The following is a 22,263-nucleotide window of genomic DNA, read 5'->3' on the forward strand; positions in this document are numbered from 1 at the left end:
AGATCACTCTGCTCTTATCATCGCAGAATCCTTACAAAAAATTTCTTAATGAAAAAAAATTCCTCCTGTACTTCCAATTTCATCTCTAACTTACTTTGCCCTATGATCTCTGCAAATGAATGCAGTGACCACGCAGACTGGGTCTTAATACAGCTTACCTTGGAATGAATCAAAATAAATTCTGAAATGACTGGAAGGTTTGCACTGTAACTCCTAATAGGAGCTTCCATACCAGCAATAAAGGACAACAGGTCAGCTCTCTGTACAAGGAAACAAGGTATCTCAATACATCAAAACACGCTTGTACAAAATTATCTTCTAAAAAATGCCCAGAAGCTTAGGAAGGGAGAGCAGGTGGCAAAAAAGGTGCCCAGATTACATAAACGAAGACTGAGAAAAGCATAGACTGTTTTTTTCCACATCCAATATATTTAAAACAGGTCTGACAAATTGTATTTGTCAGCTGGTTCTAGTACACAGGACAGGTAATGAAAGACAAATCAATAAGCATGAAAAAGAATAGTGATATAACACTAATAACACAGTACTAGATATCCTTCAGTACATTAAATCAGTCATTGCAAGCTTTAAAAAATGTGACACATTACTAAGGTTTCCATGCACGCTGTTATGACAAATGATTTAACTATCACTTCTCTTTCCAACCATGAGCCTTAGCTAGAACCTAATAATGCAGTACATGAACAGCTACATACCTCAGCTTGACATCATGGGGTTGGTTTTCTTTTCCCTTTCAACTAGATTTATCTCTTTATACCTAACTCCTGTAAGTAAAACCAATTAATTCAGTCTTCAGATAAATGTTAACACATTAAAAAGCAAAGCCTAGCAATAAGCACAGCATATCTCAAGTTTGTTGTAATTTATTTGTGAGTTATTCTCAAGCAATGTTACAAAACATTTTAATGTCTTAAGAAAATAAAATTTAAATAAAAATACATTCAACAATACATCATCATAATACAAATTAAAACTAATGATAATTTACAATCCTAACAGAATTACTGATTAACATCATCTTTGTAGACTAATCAAAATGAAGGCAACTTTTATTATTAATCATTCTACTCGTACCTAATTAAATTCTAGAACATCTACTGCATTTTAAAACATTATAAAATGAGAAATCAAATCTTAATGGTCACAAATATTCTATGTCCTTTTTTTTCCCCCTAGATATTCCAGTACCAAAGCAAAAAAAAAAAAAAAGTGCATATTTAAAAAAAAAGAAAAAATAAAAAATTGTTTCAAGAGCATACAATTTAGTTTTTTGTAAATTTGACTTTGAAAACAGAAAATGGCTCCAAGGAACAGATACACTGCCACAGGGTTTATCTATATACAGCAAAATCTAACTTTGACACTCAGCCACATTCAACTTTGTTTAATGGCAGCCTTTTGTTAATGGAGCATTTTATGAATGACAATCAGACCCACTCTACCTTGGCAAAACACATTTCTTGGCATTACTATATTCAACTCCTCTCCACTCCCCAATTTCAACTGTTGGCAAATAGAAGTCCCTTAGAATACATCAAATGTGTAAAAAAGGAAAAGGCAAAAACAGTGGACATGAATAAATGATTGTGACGTTGCACATACTAGTACTGAATCCTGGATATTCTAAAATGGTTTGTCTGGTATTAAACCAAAATAGTTATCCTAATCAGTTACATTCATTCCAAAGGATATTCAATCCTGTCTTCCTAATTTACTCCTAATTACAGAAAATCTCCCTACAATAGTATAATAGATGTATAGTAATTTAAACAGCTTACAGTTTCAAGCATTGTGGATTTCTATTCTATTTATAAGTTACAGTCCTAATTAATTTGGCCAAATCATGATTGTAAAAGAATAACCCCTCCCCAAACACACCCAACAACAAAAGACTCCATAGCAAATGCTCCAAAAATAAACGTACCACATACAGTTATTATTAAAAATAATATTTCAAGGAGTACCACTGTATTTAATACTGATGAAGCAAAGTTGCCACAGTAATATCTTGCTTCTTCCTGGTTACATACATATATGTTCTTTCAGCCTAAATCTAGCTTCTCAGATGACACGAGTAAAAATCAATCTTACTAAAGTCAAGAATGCCAGTTTAAAATTGTGTTAAGTGGCAAATACAAATTCATATAACTAAAGATACAAAAACACTCAATGAAGCATTGCTTTAAGACAAAACAATGTTGATCATTCAACTGATCATAACAAGCAGATACTACAAAGTATCTAAAAATAATCTGGGATAGTCCAGATATCTAAAGTGCTTTGAGTGATTATAAGAGATTATTTATTAGATTTGTAGTCAAAAGGTGAGCTGGACCTAGTTATTACTTTTTATTAAAAAAAGTAAAATTATACATGGGATGATGTAAATTGATCAGTACTTAACCACAATCAGTTCACATTTAGATTTTTCTATTTGTAGGCAAACTTATTTAAAAAGCATGTTGCTACCCTGCACTTCTTTTTAGATTAAGAAAAACTATGTACCTTAAAAATCCTAAGGAAAATAGATAGCGGTCTAATGTCACTCCATATACTACACTCACCCCAAATGTAAACAAGAGGTACAACATAAATTCCCTGATTTCTTCTTCTTTAGTACTTAAAAACATAACTAACACTGGTATCTGCTGTCCAGATTATTTGCAGCATACTGCACAATTTTGTAAGACTTCAGATGTAGATAAATGAAGTCCTGACAAGACCTAATACAAGAATACAGTCAAATGAATTGAGTGTGAAGCTTCAGATCTTTCCCATATCATAGTACCTTGGGATTTCTATTTCAAGATCTGTATCAGCAGGGCAGGCACTCATGGTAAACTCATGCAAGTTTGCAGTGTATGTATTGAGAGATGTCATCCAACCAACAAATGCCACATGGATTTTCTTACATTACAAAGCTTATTTGTTTAGAAAGTTCTTCCCGATAAGACAACAATGGCAAAACAATATTTAGATTTATTCACACCTGTTAATCCAAGAACCTGGAACTTAAAGTTCTTCAGCAAAAGGAAAATAAACTTAAGACCAAATTTCCAAGTAGACATTTTTCTATTAAATATTAAATAGATTGTCAACACAACTAACATTTATGTTCATTCTTAAATACTTCGTAAAAAGGCATATAATGTTTTAAAAAACAAACAAAAAAACCCAAAACAACCAAGAACATTTCCAGTTTCTTTTTTCATCCAAGTGTGCCGCAGTTTGTTCTGGTTAGGAAACTTTTCCAACGATTGGATTTTCTCTGGAAAAAATAAAATACTATATTTAAATATTTTAAGGTTAACATTAGCATTTAAGTTTTCATCATACAATATTAATTTACTAATAAAAACTGTATATTTTTGGCATAATTTCTACCACTACTTGAGAAATTTTAGGTTGTGTGGAAAACCATGTACTTTCATGTGAGACCTCTAAATCATTTAACTCTCCTTAACAACTTGAGTTGATACTAAACTAGGCAAAACCAAATCAGGGTTTGATCATTCTTTTTTTTTTCTGGTGAATCAAGCCTTACTCATGCAACGAAGAAATCAGAAAACTTTCTAGTGGTGTTGTCTATCAGTCAGGACTGAAGAGAATTGAAAGAATCTACTCTTGAACAACAATGCACTCGAAAGAACTCGTTAATTTTTTTGTTGGATGTTTTTTTTTTTTTCTTCCAACTTCACCACAAATATTATTTATCATTGAGTATGGTAAGTGAATTACAATTAACATATTAGTTAATATACTGCATTAAAGATAGGTTCCTGCAGTGTAATTTTTGCAGTTTTGTGTAACTTGGTATTTTAATTGTTTCTTAATTGAAATTTGAAATTTTGGGGAAAAAAAACCCAAAACCAAACCAAATCAAACCCAGAAGGCAGGCAGACAGGGATAAATTTTATGTGCACTTCAAATATAAAGTTGCAAGGAAACAACATAATCATTGTACCAGCTTATGGGAATCTCAACAGGAACACAGGTGAATCCCATACCAGAGCAACTTCTTTTATCTTCTAGTAACTGCTAAAATATTTGCGTTACTAAAAATTATGTACCCTATTTTCTCCATGTCCTTGTGTTGTCTAAATCTACCTTTAGCTTAATTATCTCTACCTGAGCAAGCCTGGATTTGTCCTGTGATTTATTTTTTTTAAACACACATTTATGTACATCAAAATCACACAAGATACTTACTCACTCCCATATTTAGCACTAGACGATCTCTTCTTTCGGTATTTTTCATGAGATTCATTCAGCTTTTCTACAATATCGATTATCTGTTTAAGTGTGTGAAAAGTTGCTACAGAATCTTCAATTGTGAAGTTAGAATAATCATCTGGTTCTTTCCGTGGACCCTGATAGACTGCTATACTTCCGCAAGCCTCTACAAAAATTACCACAATTATCCCAATTAGAATTTTGATAATTAACAAATAAATCTATTACATAAATGGTGATTCTAGAATTCTAACGCGTAAAGTTACTCTAACTTATGCATAAAATAGGTTAAGACAAAAGCAGGAGACAGTGTCAACTAGATGTATATACAGTTCTGTGGCTTATTCTCTGCTGGTTGCATTCAGCACCTTGAGCATCCAGTTCTCTCCTGTTCACGTTAACAGAAGACTAATGTTTTCTTGCAACTCAATCACATTGAACAGAATTCACTCCATAGTCAGAAAAAAGAGAGCAAAGACAGAAGAGCAACTACCTACAGTTGCAGCCTCCCTGCTTAGGCTATTAGATATATTTCATATATGCAAATTCAATTAAAATAATGTGCACGCCTTATGTCTACTGTAAAGAAATGACTGACCAACGTCTGATACCAGAGCAATAAAATGACGGAAATATAATCTGTGTCTCTACTCTCTATTTTTTTCAGGTAAGCTGTTAAGACATCAAATTTACGTTATGGGCCTAAAGAATGAGCTGAGTAGCATCAGTATTAATTCTTCTGAACTATTATTTGAGTACCTTCCAGCTTCTGTAGTTTACACATGTTGATAGTGAAAAGTGAGTAAATTCTTTCTGTCTCTCTGTCTCCATCAATCTCAATCTGAGTATCAGCAGGAACATCTCTAAAAGGTGAAAAAAAGAGGCAAGTAGTCAATATAAGTAATTCCTGAAAGCAAATAAAAACTAATTCTGTGTCAATATACTTAGCCTTTTAATATGCCTATCACTCAGAGACAGCTTCACAATAGCTACACAAAACAGCATTCATTGCAAGTGTTCTATGGAAACAGGCATATACATTTTTCAGAGCAATGAATACAGCAATACTAAAAATCACTTTTTCCCCAACAGAATTCATTATTCCACATGTTGACATAAAAATATTTCAGAAATATCTAAGTAAGGTTAATGGCCATTAAATTACAATTAAACACTTAAAAAAAAAATCTGCTATACCAGAACAGAAGGACAAGATACGTTCCTAAACCAGAATAGCTAAAAAAAAAAAAAAACCAAACCCCAACCAACCAACCAACCAAAAAACCAAACCAGAAAAAAAACCAACCAGAAGTTACTTAGTAATGTGAATCTTCTGACCTGTTGAGAAATCTAATAAAAGAATGAACAGAGTAACATGGATAAAGTATAATAAAAGTTTTCTGAAAGTTATCTAGACTGAAATTTAGAGGACTGAGATCTTTAGTCTGTAATTTATGCAAACTATCCAGTGAAGGGTAAATTTATTTAAATATCAGAGCATTTGTTTTTTTTTCAGAAATCAGCAGTTTAAAAGCCATTATTCGTTGCAAGACATTATTAATTTTCCTGACATACCTACAAAACCCAAATGATTTTGTAAGAATCTACATCTAAGATTCAATTTTCTTAGTACACTGTGTTTTAAAATATGTAAGGTTAAAATAAAAAAGCGAACGTATAGACCAGACAATATCACTAGGGAAAGAGACGGACTTCCAGGCTGACCCCTCTGCAGCAAGGTATTTCAATTATTTTATGCAGATGATCTAGGCATGTCGTATTTCCGCATGCAACTTGGCATCTGAATAATTTGACTACTAAATTATTATTCTGCATGGAAAAAAACCAATATTCAATATTTCTGATTTACATGCTGAATTGGTTACCTTCTCTTGATATGGTGACTGATGAAGTAACTGACTTAGTAAAATCCAGTAGGATGTGCCTATTAACTAAGACATGTTTTTAGTAGCATAACTTGTTAAAGTAGACAGGAAAACCTTTGCCTTCAGATTTTCAAGTTGTATAGTGAATCATACATTATTCATCCTACAAAACATGTATATTTTCATTTGAGAAGCAACTTACGCAGTGCAAGGAGCACAGCCAACTGTGTTCTCTATTGTAGCCTTGCAGCAAAGCCAGTTCCCATTCAGGAAAGCAGAAGGATGGTAAAAACTAAGCCGCTTCTGGTTTGATCTCGTTACCCGGCAAAGAGCTTCTATCCATTCGCTAGCTTCTACACAGTTATTTGCCTGGATATAGAGAGGCTTTTCTCCATGTAGTATTTGAAACATCTGTAGAAGGAACAGAAGATTATTCTACTCAGTAAAAAAAATCCAGTTATTGAAAGGTTTTGAATACGTAAAAATGTATTTCAAAGCTCAAGGAACTCAACAAGGCCAAATAAAGACAGAAAGCAAGACATGGGAGAAAGGAAAGAAGACTTCACCTCTTTCATTTCACTACACAGCCCTAGGAAAAAAACAAGCAAAACCAAACAAAAAACTAACACACACACACACACACAAACCAACAAAAAACGCTGCCCAAACACACCAAACAAAACAGCAATGGTGCTCCACCTACACCATTTCCTCATCCAACAAATAACCCTTAAACAATTAGAACATGATGCATTTTCTGTCCTCTTCATTCACACATCTTTAAAATGTGAACTCAGACTTCATGCTTCATATCCTTAGAGTGACAGAAGGTTTTCAGAATTCTCTCCTTCTGCCATCCACAGCCTAAGTAACAGCTGTACTTTTATTACTGCCTCAGAATTTTGGACTGAAGTAATAGAAATACTGTGTGTTACAGGTCCAGAATAAGTCTGTGAGCACAGCCAATTGTCTCAGCTGAGGAAGGTATTATAGGAAGTGCTTATCAAAATGAATAAATACAAGTTCAGTTATATCCTGTTTCTAGTAGAACATAACTACAATCCGTACTACTAATATCTTACATAAAAGTGCTTTGAAATAATGTCACAGAAATTTTAACCTTCGTTCCAGATATGCAGAAAGGGGGTAGAAGTCATAAAATTGGTCATAACAATTGGTGCAGAGATCCATGTTCACAGTACTTGGAAATACTGCATACAGCTTTTTATTCTAGATCCAAACGAGATTTTTTGCGGAAGTGTTTAGTAACACAGTTTCAGTAACTCTAAGTTAATTACAATCTTCTTTAAAGAATACATCAAAAATTATGTATAAATAAATTCTTTTGACTTACATTTTTCTTGTTGAAGGAGTTCTCATCAAGTTTCTCTACTGCAAGGATGTTTTTGATTGGAATAGTGAAAATTGGTTCTTTATCTGTAAAAAATTGTAAGCAGATGAGTAAAACTATTTTTAAAAAGCTTTTATAACCTCAGGGCTCTGATACCATAGGTTAAGTTCTCAAAACATGCAGTTTTATTATTGAGGAAATGTATGTGAATCATAGGCAGAAGTATTTGGTAATGAAGGCAAAGGTACGTAAAATGTGTTATATGTACCTTAGGAAAAGAAAAACAATTATCCATTTTAAAAAGCATAAATCAGATGCAAACACTTTGAAAATATTGAGAAAATAAAAATAATTGTAAAGAAAACATAACGTACCTTGCTGTTTGTGGTAAGTGAATTCTCTACTTGTTAGACAGAACCACCGCTTCTTGAAATTCTTTTTACCAATCCGAGTCCTTCCCTGAGCTCTTTTGTACATTTCTCTGTCAAGACAGAATCAAATGAAATGCAACCATTAATCTTCTGAAAAGCATTCAAAGCCATTTATTGAGAAAACACATTACTGTTCATCATGCAGCAACATGAAAATCTGCTTCATGGTAGATTAAAAGAATAATCTACTAGTTGTTCAAAACAGATCGTCAAGATTACCTCCCAATATGGTGGTGTGCAGGGTTCTGTAAACAGGAAAGGAGTTTGAAAAATATGCAAGCCAGACTCTTGTTCATAGCAGTAACTTTGAGTGGGTACTTATTTATTTAGGTCCAGAACTCCGGATTTTCCCAAAATGGATTAAGGTGTACCCAAATACAAGGTTTTCTTTTTCCTGCTACTTTCTATATGGGCCTTATCCGGATCAGAAACTGAATATAAATGAAATTATGCTGAACACAACAGCACAGGAAGGCATAAAATGTATTCACTACACTTTAAGTATATTCACTGGAAACTTTTTTTTCTTGAGTGACAACCGTCAGTTTAATTGAGATTAGCTTCCAAATTGCTATAACTAAGTGCTGACTCACTACTACAACCTTCATTTCTATTTAGTATTTTAGTTAGAGGAACATTTCTTCCTTGTTTGAAATTTGGATACGTCTTTCACAGAAAAATCTTTATTTCCTATTAATCTGCTTCTCAGGTAAATTAAAGGAACAATAGTAAATTTTTCCCATAAATGCTGTCTGAATTAAGTAATCAGCTATTCCTGATCGACATTAAAAAAAAAAAAAAAAAAAGGTAATTTTTTAGAAAGAATTATTTTCACCTCAATTTTTATAAAAGCATTCTATTATTTACTGTTAAATATTCCAATTATAGAGTAATTTTTTCTCCTACTTTAAAGGCAGAACATTTAGCTGGCTGGGCTCAAACAGAACGCAAAGTAGTTCTAAATTAAATTAGTGTATTCTTTTAAAAAACAATTTCACAGTCCTGAATAAACCATCACAGAGCACACACTGAACTGTAACAGAAATGCAGACAGACTTTAATAGGTTTTATGCTGCTTTTAATTACTTTTTTTCAATGTATTGAAAACAGTTAAGAAAGTTTACAGCTGTTGTGTAAAGTATTTCTTCAAGCTAACACAGAATTATCACAAGTTACAAATATCATAATTTCTGCAGTATACCAAGCATTTTAATGAGCATTAATCTGACAGCATTAATTAAAAAAAAAATTAAGTCAATTCTGTTCTGCACGATATAGATTAAAGATGTATTTACCCTTCTTTTAGATGTACTGGCTCACTCAGACCACTGGGCTCTTTGCTTTCAGTAGAGGAAACATCATCTAGGAACTTAATTAAAAATACTATTCAGAATCAGAACCAAAAGCTGTTTTGAAAGTATATATGTACAGTTTCTCCTGGAACAAAGTAATTATGCAACAGGTGAAATGAAAATACATTGCAGGGACTAGAAACAATATAATAAGGGATGCCCATAAGCAGATCTAATAACATTTGTTTCTTTTTTTTTTTAACTAAGTTAACTTAGATCACTAGGTATAACTCTTGTGTTTCCAACGTGTAGATTTTGTTTGGGTTTTGTCTATTAATAGAGTCCAAAATGAACCACCATTTTTCTTTTTCTCTCTAGTATTAAACTGAGCAGTAACACAACCTTCTAATAATTAAGGCTGATCAAATACATAAAACCAATTTAGTTGAAGGTACCTTTTTAACAGATTCAGTAAATTTTTCTTCTTGAAATGTTTTGAAGAACTCACACATAAACGTCTCCTTGAAACTTGACTGAAAGAAAAGGTACATTGACATAAATAAAAACTTTCAAAGAATGCTGTCTATGAAATGAGAAAGAATTTTTGTAATCTTACAAGTTTGCTTTTTGTCAAACTTCCCCAACTTCCCAAAGTCTGGATGGCTTTTGATATCAGAGTTAATGTTCTAGAAGTCTGTGCATCCTAAAATAAAGAAACAAAATTCAGAAGTCACCTTTTTCCATAATTTCATGTAAAACTTTGATTTAAAAATTAAAATGTCACAAAAATTACACAATGCAGCAGTCAGACATATCTCCATTCCTCTTTTTTTTCCACACACAGAGAAATGCATATACAGTATTGTCCTCTACTAGTATTTGTGCTTTGTGAATGTATTTTGTAAGCTACTCAGTGTATTTAATATTTTACTCACTACCACTAGACTTTAGTATTAGTAGTTGGATAAAAAATTTTACCTATAAAACATCTCAAACCCGTCAAATTCCGTAATAATTACTACACATTTAATGCTTTTGAATAATTCAAAACTTAACACTGTTTTACTGGACAAATAGTAGGTATTTTCCCAACACAAGGTGAGCTTAGAACTTGGCCTTTAAGGCTTTTGCCCAATTTGTTTGCTACCTTACTGCTTGCATTTTAGTAAAGGATTCTAAACATAGAGAGAGATAAAGGGGTCTTACTGTTCCCTGTACGATGTTTAACCCTCGAGTGATAAAAATCCTGTAATCTTTTTACTCAAACTCGATAATGTCAGAGGTATTAATCTGAGTAAGTAGATTCTTTTGAAGGCACAAGATTTCATGCATATTCCATATTTTATATGAAAATAATACGGGGGGATGGTGTGTGTATGTGTCATATCTACATATTCCTGTCTTTGAAGACTATTTTTTTATGCATACCTACTTGACAATTTGAAAACTGAAGATGGAAGATTCGGCAACCTACTGCAACTAATTGAGTCCAGAATAAATAAGCAGACCAATTACGCGATAACTCTACAACCTCCGTTTAAGACACACGGAAATATTTTTTTAAAAGTGACATCTGGATATTTAACTTTCATGGTGGAAGAAACCAATGCCATTTAGGCATATGCCTTAAAGAACCCTCAGTCATGTGGCTATTTTAACAAAGCAGCATGTTCCCAAAAAAGGCATAATATCTTTAATATCAAAAGCACTTCTACATCATTTGAGAACACCTCATAGAGAAATTTGGTACTAAATAACTGCAACTGCCTTAGCTCCTTCGGTGAGGTATAAAACTGAAAACTTAACCTAGAGACATTTAGTAATCTTACTTCCCAGTTACAGACCCACTCAAAGTAACTTATGCCTTCCCAGATAAACAGATTTCACTATTATAAATAAAACAGAACAAAGCTTCACAAAACTTACTGGATGGTGAGGTCGTAAATGAAAAGTATGAGGTGAGACTACGGCTACAGCAAAGAAACGAAGAAACACAAAGCTGCTCACTGCAGAATACTGTACATGAGGGTCATCTGCAGAGAAAAACCATGAAATGTAACATGCACTAAACTTAACAGGAAATAATGAAGACAGTCAACATAAAAATCTTCAAGAAGGTAACATCAAAGGAGACATTTATATTTTAAAAAAGAATAGAAAAATCAATGAAGCGCATGAAATGAGAAAGGTGAACATGGTAAGAAATGTTCTACTTATAATGGAGGGTTTAGTTCTCTAAGAAAGTTCTGTTCTCATAAAACTGGCTCATCAGCTCTACTACTACACAAGATGAGATTATTGTGAGCATTTACACACACCGCCCATGTTGATTAGGTATGGCTGCATGTATATTGAGCCAAAAGAGAAAATACTGTAGCAGTTGCCCTTACATACTAGGACTATCGGGTTTGTTCACTCAATAAAGCTATTTGCTCACTAATCAACACAAATACATTAATTCTGTGCAACAAATGCAGTCAACCCATATGAACAGCTTCAATTTTGAGTTGCAGCATCAAACGGTGGTGTTATGCAATTTTGATACTATAAACGAGGATTTTCTCATCTAATATTTCAGGTATGTTTCCATCTTTACACTGTGAAATACATTGGGAACACATTCTTATTCTAATGACTACTTCGATCTGATCTGTCTGGGAAGTTAGCTATTCTGAATGGACTGTCTAACCTAGAGGAATTTATGACATGAGTTCCAATGACAAACATGAATTAGAGAAAGGCTCCAGATTGTGAGAAGTATATTCTTCATCTGTAACTTATTTTATGACATTCTGGATTTTAACTGACTGAAGTATAAGAGTATTTCAGATGCACCACATTATTCCTATATTAAAACCATTCTGAAAGAATAAAGCTGTTGTAATACTGGTTACATTACAAACATACTAAATTATCCACCCTCCTCAAAACTACCCATAAGCAGTAATGCAATGGCAGTAGTAAAGCTAACCTCATCTAAGTTATCAATGTGCTAGTCACAGTTAACAGTTGCAGTTCATGCAGTTAAGATGTAAACACCAAATTTATTTTCAAGCTTACATCTCGCTTCTTCAGAAGCAGTAGAGATCAGCTTTTCCAAATTTTACCCTTCTTTCAACTAAATCCTGATTTACTTGTGCTTTTCTTTTATATCTCATATTTCTGTCAGTAACTTCTTTCTTGCTGCGGTCTTGCAGTGTTCCTGACCTGCTACATTTTTGTATCGGAAAACACAAAATTCTTGCTGACTGACCACAAGGCTTTACTATGACTTACAGACTGACAGAATAAAGTGCCTGATTGTCAAGAAGTTCAGGACACAGCTTTGGACAAGGCAAGAATTTTAACAATCACCATAAAGTAACTGTAGAAGTTAAGCATTTCACTCTGAACACTGTTTTCAGAAGTTTCTAGAGAACACTTACTTGGAAATCTTTTGGCAGCCAGATGCCTCAAAGAATAAAAAACATCACACATTAGGGTAGGACAACTTATACTTGAACGCACAATTTCACGGAATACTTTGTCTACATAATAGCGTAGATTTTCCTGCAATTATGAAAAAAGGTATTTTTTCAGACCATTAACATCTGCATTTGTTTTATTTCCCTGGATGTAAACATAACACTACAATTCCTCTTTTCAAAGAGCTGCCTGACTATTCAATTATGTATTTTAGTACAGTTCATATTTAAAAAGCTTCATAATATTTGCAAGGGATTTTTAGTTTTGAAGGACAGTTTAATGATACTCACATTGAAGTATACAGGCAGTGTCTTGCAATATACAACTATCTATCCAAACCTGGTTTTATCATTTGACAGCAACATGCTACAAAGAAGGAGCACTTCCCATGCATACCTGGTGAATGTTAACTTAGTTTGTTACAGCAACTATTGCCTTAAATGTCATTCTCTGGCAACAGACAAGCAGTATGCAAAACTTCGATGCAAAGTGTTAATGATTACATCATCATCTAGACGCTAAGCACAGAACATCAGGAATCACAACAGCCAACAAACTGGCTCGGAAGACTGTAATCCTCTGTTTATTTTCTCCTCCCTGTCACATTTGCTGTTGGACTTTTCCTTTGCTGTATTCATAAACATAGATAAGAAACACAACTTTTCCTTTGTTTACTTTGGAATCAGAGAATTATACTGCCACCTTTAAATTACTCCTTTTTTCCATTACAGAGAGCTGCTCTTTAAAATGTTTTTTTCTCAGATCTTCAGGAAGTTTAAATTAGGAAAAACAGGTTAGGAAACTCACCATATTTATTTCTACATTATCCCCTTCTCTTATTTTGATAGGATCTATTTCACAGGGTTTAGGAGACTCGCATATCTGAAACAAACAAAACTATAGGAATTCAATTTTTCAGACAGAAAGCATGGAAATGCACCTATTTAAAACCATATTCTCTCCTAGATTTAGGGGTAAAACTATAACTAGGTTCTAACTATCCATAACAGCATGCAATAATCATCCCCACTTTTGTGTGTGCCTTTTTATATGGATCAGGTACATAATGTATCATGTGTGTAAATTCTGCAATGTGTTAGAGGCTGGAGCAACTGTCATTGACCATTTTATTTTCAATCATCTGGAACATATATAACAAAAAGCAGCTTTTCCCACTTAACCAATTATTGCTCAATTTAACTTTCCTCTAGAATTCCCCAACCAGAATGATTACTGCTATAGAGGGAGCTAGAAGAAGAATGCCTATCAAATAGACAAGATACCCCAGTGGGCTAAGTGTCCGGAAAACGGTTTCAGTAGAATAACCTACCTCATCAATAACAGGTTTCAAAGTAACCTTCAGGTAGTGCTTCCCCACTATTTTCATCATTTCATCTACACACCGAGTTGCTAATGAGTTGCCTCTGAAGACTGTGTTTGCTTCTCTGTAAGAAAATGATTTTATTTGAACAGTGAAAAAATAAGCAGCTCAGATACAAAACCCAATTAATATTTTAGCTTGCCATTAAATAGTTTTGGGGTTTTTTTAAACATATTTCCATACATTTCAGTAAGGAAACAAAGATATCAAAGTTGCAATAGTACTCAGGAACAGGAAAAGAATAAAAAAAATATTATTATAGCTATTAGCAAAACCAGAAACAGAAATAAAACCATAAAGAAAAGCCTAAAAAATTTTAGACAAAGGAAGTTATAATCCAGTGCTGAGTGTGAGAAGGAATAACTGGAGAAAATTAACAAACAATGGAGACTTGTACCTCACCAATATACAATTCTTCCTCCAGTAGGATAGTGAAAGACAATCTCAGAGCTACACTAAGTAGCGTGCTGCTACACTAACTGATAAACTCAGACACTTTAACCAAAAGTTATTTAATCTAGGTTTATGCTTTTTACTCATTATAGCTCTTGAAGAAAACAGAGCCAGCTCTGCAAAGTAAATCTTTCTAGTCTGAGAGATTTAGTTTAATCTTTCTTTGTTACAGTTCAATTATAATAGAAAGGAATGTGTGTACTAAAATGCAGTTTAGAAAATTATTTTCCAGGAGTCACCTCTTTCTACACAGTTAAATTATCTCACCTTATTTAGATCTGGAGAAAGTCAGCTTTGAAATGAACCATCCTGTGGTGACAAAATCCCTTCCACACCTCCGGAGGACATTACTTGGCACCTCAGTGGCCACTACTTGGCTTTACTTCATTTCTCCCCTAACCACAAACCTGTAAATTTACAGGCCATACAGTGCTACTTGGAAAAACTCTTGTGATTGCTACTTTCAAGGTACGCAGGAGGATATGTACTTATTTGCAAGGCATATTTGCAGAACAAAAAAAATAACTCTCATTTCAATCACATACTAAAGGAAACAGGATAAAATTCTCAGCTATTTGAAAAATGTTAAGTACCAATCTGATGATCAGTAAACTCTGAAGAGCAGCCAAATATGACATTTTAAACTAACAACTGTGTACTCTTAAACACAATTCCAGACTGCTACCTTGTTATATTCAACTGTATGCTAGCTCCAAGAAAATTTTACCAGATAGCACAAAATCATTAACTCTGACTCCCAGCTTCAATGTGATTTTAGTTAATGTTTTTTATAATCTAGCATTAAAATGCAAATGTATTTAGTCAGGTTTACAGAATGAAAAGTCAAAGAAATTGACATGCTCACTTAACAATGTTGTATCATGAAGCCCTTTGAAACTCTAAAAATAATTTAAACAGGCTTGAGATCACTAAACATGTAATACATACTGGGTGTCCTTCAGATCTAGTTCTGCCACTGCAGCAACAAATGGAACTAGCTTATGGTGGTGTAGCAACAATCGAACAAGAGGCAGAACAGCATCATACTTGTCGCGACAAACTTCACTCAGTATATAGGCAGCAGATGCAGAAATTGGCTGTGAGAAAGAATATCAAATCATGAGTGAAGTAGTTAAATATTCTTCATGTATTTAGCAAATTACAGGTCAAATCTAACAATCTAGACACAGCTGCTTAACAGAAAGTTCCAGCATTTGTTGCATAACATGGCAATTAAGACTTTCCATTCTACAGGAATACTTAATTGAAAATTTGTATTATTTACTCTATGCTTGACATTTAATAATGAAATTCAGCATTTACTCACCTTTCTAACTCTCCCTAGAAAACCAGAATATGGTTTTGTCACAAATCCAAGTAAGAAGCAGTAAACAATCACTTTACTATAATGTCATATATCTTCATAGGACTATGCCAACTACAATCAGAGCACATTAAAATACAGTTCTCAGTTCTGAAGTGTCTGTCGCCATTCTACAGTTGGTAATTTCAGTTAAAAAAATGATCAAGTTATACCATCTAAGTAAATAAGATAGCCTTTAACTGCCACTAGCTACATACTCAGCTCTTCTTCAATTCAGAGAATCATAGAATAGTTAGGGTTGGAAAGGACCTTAAGATCATCTAGTTCCAACCCCCCTGCCATGGGCAGGGACACCCCACATTAAACCATGTCACCCAAGGCCTCATCCAACCTGGCCTTGAACACCGTCAGGGATGGAGCATTCACAACCTCCCTTGGCAACCCATTCCAGTGCCTCACCACCCTCTCAGTAAAGAATTTCTTCCTTATATCCAATCTAAACTTCCCCTGTTTAAGTTTAAACCCATTACCCCTTGCCCTGTCACTACAGTCCCTGATGAAGAGTCCATCCCCAGCATCCTTGTAGGCCCCCTTCAGATACTGGAAGGCTGCTATGAGGTCTCCACGCAGCCTTCTCTTCTCCAGGCTGAACAGACCCAACTTTCTCAGCCTGTCTCTATACGGGAGGTGCTCCAGTCCCCTGATCATCCTCGTGGCCCTCCTCTGGACTTGTTCCAACAGTTCCATGTCCTTTCTATGTTGACGACACCAGAACTGCACACAATACTCCAAGTGAGGTCTCACGAGAGCAGAGTAGAGGGGCAGGATCACCTCCTTCGACCTGCTGGTCACGCTCCTTTTGATGCAGCCCAGGATACGGTTGGCTTTCTGGGCTGCGAGCACACACTGAAGCCGGCTCATGTTCATTTTTTCATCGACCAACATCCCCAAGTCCTTCTCTGCAGGGCTGCTCTGAATCTCTTCTCTGCCCAACCTGTAGCTGTGCCTGGGATTGCTCCGATCCAGGTGTAGAACCTTGCACTTGGCATGGTTAAACTTCATCAGGTTGGCATCAGCCCACCTCACAAGCGTGTCAAGGTCCCTCTGGATGGCATCCCTTCCCTCCGGCATATCAACCAAACCACACAGCTTGGTGTCATTGGCAAACTTGCTGAGGGCGCACCCAATCCCACTGTCCATGTCACCGACAAAGATGTTGAACAAGACCAGTCCCAACACCGATCCCTGAGGGACACCACTCATTACTGGTCTCCAGCCGGACATTGAGCCATTGACCACAACTCTTTGCGTGCGGCCATCCAGCCAGTTCTTTATCCACCGAGTGGTCCACCCATCAAATTGATGTCTCTCCAATTTAGAGACAAGGATGTCATGTGGGACAGTGTCGAAGGCTTTGCACAAGTCCAGGTAGATGACGTCAACTGCTCTGCCCCTGTCCATCAGTTTCGTAGCCCCATCATAGAAGGCCACCAAATTGGTCAGGCAGGATTTCCCCTTAGTGAAGCCATGCTGGCTGTCACCAACCACCTCCTTGTTTTTCATGTGCCTTAGCATGTCTTCCAGGAGAATTTGCTCCAAGAGTTTGCCAGGCACAGAGGTGAGACTGACTGCTCTGTAATTCCCCGGGTCATCCATTTTCCCTTTCTTGAAAATGGGGGTTATATTTCCCTTCTTCCAGTCGTCGGGAACTTCACCCGACTGCCATGATTTTTCAAATATGATGGACAGTGGCTTAGCAACTTCATCTGCCAGCTCCTTCAGGACCCATGGATGGATTTCATCAGGTCCCATGGGCTTGTGTATGTTTAGGTTTTTAAGATGGTCTCTAACCAGATCCTCTCCTACAGTGGGCCTAAGGTCTTCCTTCTCACACTCCCTGCGTTCGCCTTCCAAGACTTGGGTGATGCGGTCAGAGACTTTGCCAGTGAAGACTGAGGCAAAGAAGTCATTAAGAACCTCAGCCTTCTCCAAATCCCGGGTAGCCAGTTCTCCTGATATCTTCCAAAGGAGGCCTACGTTGTCCCTAGTCTGTCTTTTACTCGCTACGTACCTACAGAATCCCTTCCTATTATCCTTAACATTCCTAGTCAAGTTCAATTCTAACTGGGCCTTAGCCTTCCTCACCTGGTCCCTAGCTTCCCGGATAGCATCCCTGTATTCTTCCCAGGCCGCCTGTCCCTGCTTCCACCTTCTATAAGCCTCTTTTTTCCTTTGAATTTTCCTGAGCAGCTCCTTATCCATCCAAGGAGGTCTCCTGGCCCTCCTGCTGTACTTCCTTCTAGTTGGGATGCAACACTCCTGAGCTTGGAGCAGGTGATCCTTGAATAACAACCAACAGTCTTGGGCCCCCCTGCCCTCTAGGGCTATATCCCATGGAACCTTACTAAGCAGGTTCCTGAAGAGGCCAAAGTCTGCTCTCTTGAAGTCCAGGGCAGTGAGCTTGCTGCACACTCTTCTCACTGTCCTGAGGATCTCGAAATCGACCATCTCGTGGTCACTGCAACCAAGGCTGCCCTGGAGCGTCACATTTCCAACCAGCCCTTCCCTGTTGGTGAGCACGAGGTCAAGCATGGCACCTCTCCTTGTCGGCTCCTCTATTACTTGCAGAAGGAAGTTGTCTTCCACACAATCAAGGAACCTCCTGGATTGCTTGTGCTGGGCCGTACCTTCACTCCAACAGATGTCAGGGTGGTTGAAGTCTCCCATGAGAACAAGGGCCTGTGAGCGTGAGGCTGTTCCTATCTGCCTATAGAGCACTTCATCCACAGATTCCTCTTGATCAGGCGGTCTGTAACAGATCTGCACGGTAATGTCCCCCATCGCTGCTCTCCCTTTAACCTTGAACCACAAACTCTCTGTCGAATTCCAGTGAAGTATTATTTTAATATGGGCTAGTAAAAATTTTAGTCACAATCTCCTTCACCTTTCTCTCCCTCTGCCAGTACTTCACCAACACTGATGTGAAGTAAAGCTATAAAAGACGTAGGAATATAAAGCCTGCTTACTATAATTTGATTCCTGTCTCATGATATGCTCTTTGTCACAATGTCCATGTGAGAAATCCACTCATGCCAATTAGCGTACTGGGAAAGACAGAAGCCATTCAGAAGTGGAATCAGAAATCAATTCTGAAGCAGACCATTTTTGGTAAAGGTGATTATCTACCCCTTCAGAGTCAATAATGGATCAATGTCCCTGGAAAACCACTAAATCCATGGGGCCAATAGCAGCCAGTGAGAAAACATTGTTGAAAAGAGCAACCAATGAGAAGTACTATATCCCTTCCAGTCACACAGCACAGGTTATTTCACTACCTCTGCTGGTTCTTCTAACATAAAATCTTGGTAGTTTGCAGCTCTGCAAGCTGCTCCTCTGGTTGTCACAGAAGTAATTCATGCAAAGGAACAAAAGAAACATACCTAGATACGCGTAATTCTAGATACATAGAAAACATATCTAGATACGCATAATATCTCATACAGGACTGCACAATTCACTTCAAGTTTTCATTTTAAAAGAAATTTTCAACACAGTACCTGAACATCTGATGATTTTAGCAGCAAGTTTCTTAGAGAACCATAGTATTCAGATGGAAGCACACAGTCTTCAGTGTAACAGATATTTAATCTAAGTGACCCCAAATCATCAGTTTTGGAAGACTTGTTTCCATTTTCTCTTGGTTGAAGTAAGTACCTGAAAGCAACAGAGCAATTCCAAAATATTAGATTCACATTTCATTATTTTGACTAATTCTACAATAAAGCAAAGTATCACATTTAATTTAGTATATATTAACTGAGTCTGAAAACTGGCAGCGGAATCAACATTAAAAGAAACCCTTGAGACAAAAGAAAGAAAAGCAGCAGCACTTGTTGCACCTTTACCACAAAATGAAGCACATAATTCCTCTTATCTTTCCCAACAGTGAAATAAAACATACTTCCTGTAGCTTCACTGGGATAGCAGGAACAGTTAGAAATTATGTTTAGAAAATACGGACTTTCTCATTTTACATCTAGGTTATATTTAGGGTGTTGGACACTGCAGATGGAACAGCTAGCATCTAGTATTTAAATAGTCTAGTCTGAAGCCACTGAAAATACATAACATTAACAGGCTGCATTCCTGAGAAACAAGATTAAAAGAGAGAAAAATAAGTGCTTTTTCTCCTATTCTCAATACAAAATATATTCAGCAATTCTTCATTGGCTTTTGCTGTAGTTCAACTGCATTCCAACAGGAGGTGCAAACCTACAAAAATTTTAACAGCTTTTAAGCAGTTTAGTTTCAACAAACTGAAATAATCTTGATTTTTTTTTTTTTTTTTACAAACATTTATGTTTGTACTTCTACAATAAGGAGCTCAGATGTTTTTTTATTATTCAGTGCATTGCCCATGAGGCCATGCTAACACAAAGTAAAACTGATTTACAAGGACTTCTATTCGACAGCATAAATCTTAGGCTTATTTTCCCAAGATTTAATACTAGTGATGCTGTTCTATCTGCTATACTTCAGCTGAATTAAAAAACAAATCAAAAAGCTAAATGAACACAATAGACTAGTAATGCATCCATGCTTACATAACCTTTCTCCTACTAGGTAAATGGAGACAAGTCATTATGTTAATATGGTCATACAGCTGTTGATTAGTTCAGAGCACTGGCAGAACAAGTCTGTGTCTGCAATACACCATGTATAAAATAGAAAACAATCACATAAACATTTGTTATGTTTAGGATCACATTCAAGCAGTAAGAACAAGAACCAGAGCTCAAATTTGACACGTGCAAGACATCTGGAGCCTGAGGTAAGTACATTTTGCAGAGCTGAAACAGTTCCTGGCCGAGACGTGTCCCATTTGGCTCCTATTTGCCCACTCCCTATGCATTTTCCACATGGGTATGAGGGGGCTTCCTCCACTCTTCTCTGCACTGAAAGGTTCACTAAAAGCAGAATAATCTACACTCTTTTAGGCATTTGAATCTGTTGCACTCATCACTTCCTGCTGCTAGCACTGGGGACAGTAAAGGGGCTAGAGACTGGCTCCTGCTTGCAAGAACTTCAGAAAGGAGAGGTATTTCTTTCCCAAGTTCCCTTCATGCCTTACCCTTCCAGCTTTTAAAATTCCAAGCCTCGGGTTCCAGATCAGTTTCTGAACCTCCCCGAGGAAGAAAAAAAGAAAAGTCACACTTAATTATTTTAAAATAAACCCTTCATCTGTCATTCTGGAATTCAATTACAAGTGATGCAATTCTGAGAAGTTTCTGGTTTGCTGGTTATGCTGAAGAGCATATAGAGACCACAAAAATCCAGGAAGCTTACTGAAGGATAGTTACACTCAGTCTTCCATTTCTTCACTCTCCACGCTTTCCCTCAAACCTAACTTCTATTTTGTGGGAGTGGGCAGACTGGGGGAAGAAAAGAGCTAAATGTACCCTCTGTCAAGGTTGACTTACTGAGCAGGGAAGCTCTTTAGAAAGATGTTTTACCTACACTGGAACAGGAAGACATACTTTAATGTATAGTTAGAATAAAATATTATCCTTTGCAAGACAAGATCTGTAGGATAGAAGCAAATTCACTTCTGAGACCATTTCTCACCATGCTTGAAAGGAATCATTTCTTAACACCTTCACAGGAACTTTGATTTCTCCTAGAAAGACATCTTGTACCAAATTTCCATTATTCCATAGGTCAACCCTGAAAATACGAATATTGTTTAGTTTTCTTCTCCCAAAGAGAAATAAAAACCTTAAAGTTAACAATAACTGCCTTACAGCACTAATCCACATGCATGCAGGCAGAAAAAGTTAGAAATCTCAGTCCATTCTAAGTAAATCAATAAGAATCAAACGAGTGGCTTATTATCCCATACAGAACAGAAAGAAAAACAGTGAAAGTTAGACTTGCAGACCTTGCATCAGTAAATACAAGTGATATTGGCAACATATATGTATTCTAAGCAGTCTCCACCCACAAAACTGTGCACATTTCTTCTCAGGTAACTTTTTAAACCAATGTATTTACATATCCCTATCCAGTTGCTAGAATTTGGCACACTGCAATGCCACATCAACACATGCGCTTGTTTTTTCCAAACAGCAGCTCATATGCTTACGACCTCAAAGGAATCACAGACTCCAGACATGCACCTTGGGTTTTTTCTATTACTTCTTACCTCTCTGACATTTCTGACAGACAGCAGTTGTTAAGAACAAAAACAAAACAAAAAAACAAAACAAAAAACAAAACTAGATTTGTTGGGGCATGACTATTTTTCTAAATATATTTGCATCTATAATGAAATATACAATTCTAATTATGATATTCAGGAAGCTAATAGTTAAAAAAGCACATACCAAGTTAGTTCTTCAATGGCTATTAAAACTAACCACTAAGTTC

General features: G+C 36.0%; 1 protein-coding gene across 3 annotated transcripts in view; it reads right to left on the bottom strand.

The window, feature by feature from the left end:
• Positions 1–906: 906 nt before the first annotated feature.
• Positions 907–22,263, bottom strand: part of RASA2 (RAS p21 protein activator 2) — a 50,067-nt gene continuing 28,710 nt past the window's right edge. For 2 of the 3 annotated variants that reach the window (XM_080624376.1, XM_080624375.1), the window contains exons 9-24: positions 21,463–21,561; positions 19,395–19,551; positions 15,462–15,610; positions 14,010–14,124; positions 13,487–13,576; positions 12,640–12,763; positions 11,141–11,247; positions 9,831–9,917; positions 9,670–9,747; positions 9,218–9,291; positions 7,866–7,972; positions 7,495–7,577; positions 6,343–6,551; positions 5,014–5,117; positions 4,231–4,420; positions 907–3,289 (exon numbers count right to left, since the gene is read on the bottom strand). In XM_080624376.1, the coding sequence (XP_080480502.1) occupies positions 3,259–3,289; positions 4,231–4,420; positions 5,014–5,117; positions 6,343–6,551; positions 7,495–7,577; positions 7,866–7,972; positions 9,218–9,291; positions 9,670–9,747; positions 9,831–9,917; positions 11,141–11,247; positions 12,640–12,763; positions 13,487–13,576; positions 14,010–14,124; positions 15,462–15,610; positions 19,395–19,551; positions 21,463–21,561 (1,804 nt within the window). In that variant the 3' untranslated portion in view covers positions 907–3,258. The remainder of the gene's footprint in view (positions 3,290–4,230; positions 4,421–5,013; positions 5,118–6,342; positions 6,552–7,494; positions 7,578–7,865; positions 7,973–9,217; positions 9,292–9,669; positions 9,748–9,830; positions 9,918–11,140; positions 11,248–12,639; positions 12,764–13,486; positions 13,577–14,009; positions 14,125–15,461; positions 15,611–19,394; positions 19,552–21,462; positions 21,562–22,263) is intronic. The other variant, XM_080624374.1, reaches the window with a different exon arrangement.

Source organism: Psittacula echo (genome assembly GCF_963264785.1).
Source record: "Psittacula echo genome assembly, chromosome: 7".
In the NCBI taxonomy this organism is placed as follows: Eukaryota; Metazoa; Chordata; class Aves; order Psittaciformes; family Psittacidae; genus Psittacula; species Psittacula echo.